Source organism: Grammomys surdaster, unplaced genomic scaffold (genome assembly GCF_004785775.1).
Source record: "Grammomys surdaster isolate TR1022 unplaced genomic scaffold, NIH_TR_1.0 958, whole genome shotgun sequence".
Taxonomy (NCBI): Eukaryota; Metazoa; Chordata; class Mammalia; order Rodentia; family Muridae; genus Grammomys; species Grammomys surdaster.
This window is the reverse complement of record NW_021605377.1, coordinates 12,232,734-12,234,642: the sequence shown is the minus strand read 5'-3', so window position 1 is coordinate 12,234,642 and position 1,909 is coordinate 12,232,734. Positions and strand designations below refer to the sequence as shown.

General features: G+C 35.6%; 1 protein-coding gene across 1 annotated transcript; it reads right to left on the bottom strand.

Moving 5' to 3' along the window:
- Positions 1-831: 831 nt before the first annotated feature.
- Positions 832-1,389, bottom strand: LOC114634409 (melanoma-associated antigen B16-like). Its single transcript, XM_028783001.1, has one exon. The coding sequence runs from the start codon at positions 1,387-1,389 to the stop codon at positions 832-834; it is 558 nt and encodes a 185-aa protein (XP_028638834.1).
- Between the last annotated feature and the right edge of the window lie 520 nt (positions 1,390-1,909).

Genomic DNA, 1,909 nt, shown 5'->3' with positions numbered 1-1,909 from the left:
TAGTGCTGTGATTTATGTGACTGTTATATTAACACTTACTTACTAATTTTTAGTCTGAATTTGTTATTTCTTTGATAGAAACAAAATAATACATACCTGTCAGGAAGATGGAAAAGCCAGATCATAGGTAGGCAAATGGAATGGAAATTAGACATTTAACTGTATCAAAAATACCTATGATACCATGCTGGCATATGAAAAAAAATCTGTATTTACTTGACATGTATTGTATACAGAGAAATTTCTGGTACTTTTATATGAAGGACAGTTTAAAAATTAATATATTTTATCTTATAATCTGGTCTTTAACAATTAATGTAGACATCATCTCCACAAAATTATGTAAGGGTATCTTAATTTACAATGAGATTTTTTTTTAATTTTTTGAATTTTATTACCCTTGGCAACTATAAAGTAAACAACTCTACAAGGGAGCATGTAATTTTACTGAGAAATGAAAATGTAGAAAGAAAATAATTAGAACAAAATGTTTAAAAGATAGAAGCTTAGGAAACACATGTTTTGCTATCCCAGATAGCTGTACAGATAGATGAGATTATTTCTCAATTAGATTTATGTTATGACACAGCTCTCATTATTAAATTTGTGAATGGTATTAAGTAGGGATTTTGAAACTAAACAACAATGCTTCTAAGAGCAAGTACATTCAAATATAAAGGGTAAACAATGAGAGAAAAATGGCATGATACTTATACAAATACTCTGCAGGTAAGACTCTCCCTTCTTTCTATATCAACCTAGGTCCTACGTTTTCCCCCTCAACTCTAAAAATTCTGTAAATTATTCAGAAGTAATTTATCTCTGATTGTACTAGATGTTAGGGAAGTCGCTGCTCGTATCACTAGAACTTTCACCAGGAGTAGAACTTGGGCCAGCTTGCTGTAATATCATGGTAAGGGTTCTCTCTTCTTCTTCTATCAGAGCCTCTTCATACTGAGACAGGAATGCAGTAGGGTGTGACTCACGAACCTTGGCCACAAACTCAAACACTTTCATCTTGCTAGTTTCAGCTTTAGCTCTTATTCCCCACACATATTCATACTGCACAAAATCACTATTGGCTACTGGCTGGTATTCCAGGTATTTCTCCCTCACAAACTCACCAGTTATCAGCTCTCTAGGGTCAACAAAGATGAAATGATTTATCCCAGCACAGATACCCACTGGATTCAATGCTTCCCAAATCTCCTCATCAGTGGCACGGTTGCCCTTCATGAAGACTACACCCAGGATGACTATCAGAAGACCACTCTTAGGAAAGCTATACTGATCACTGCGCATCCCATCATAGGTGAGACCTAATTTGATAAAGAGAGCATAGCAGTGATTGACAGGATCTACGTCCTTCATTTCCAGCCCAAAGACCATCTCTAAACCCAAATTGGCTACAGTGAATCAATCAGGGTAAGCGTTACTGGAGCATATGTGACCCCGAAGCAGGCACCACGGAAATGTTTCACCCTAGCATGGGCAGCAACTTTCTCACACTGCAGAGAGTCCAATGAGATGTTGTCTAGACATATATAAAAACTTTCATGAATTAGGTGAGTTCATTTGTGCACAGTCCTTCATGATGAAATTAATATCTAACAGGAAGTGTTACAAAATATCTCTTTCATCATATGGAGTATAAAGTGTGAACACTAGAAGCATCCATAATAAAAGTCACTAGGAATACAGAAAGGCATTTCTTCTTCTCCTTATTCATTTGTTATTTTTGGAAATTAAAATATAGTTATATTATTTCCCTTTATTTCCCCCTTCCATTGTTTTCCATGTACCCCCCCCTTCTTCATGGCTTCTATTTTTTTAAGTGTTCCCATGATCCAGTATGCCTGCCATCTGTTTAAGTCTTACAAATAATTTTTTTTGTAATAGTAGCCAGGCC

Excerpts from the sequence above, each read along its gene's own strand:
- LOC114634409 (XM_028783001.1), bottom strand. The coding sequence starts at position 1,389 with ATGGTCTTTGGGCTGGAAATGAAGGACGTAGATCCTGTCAATCACTGC.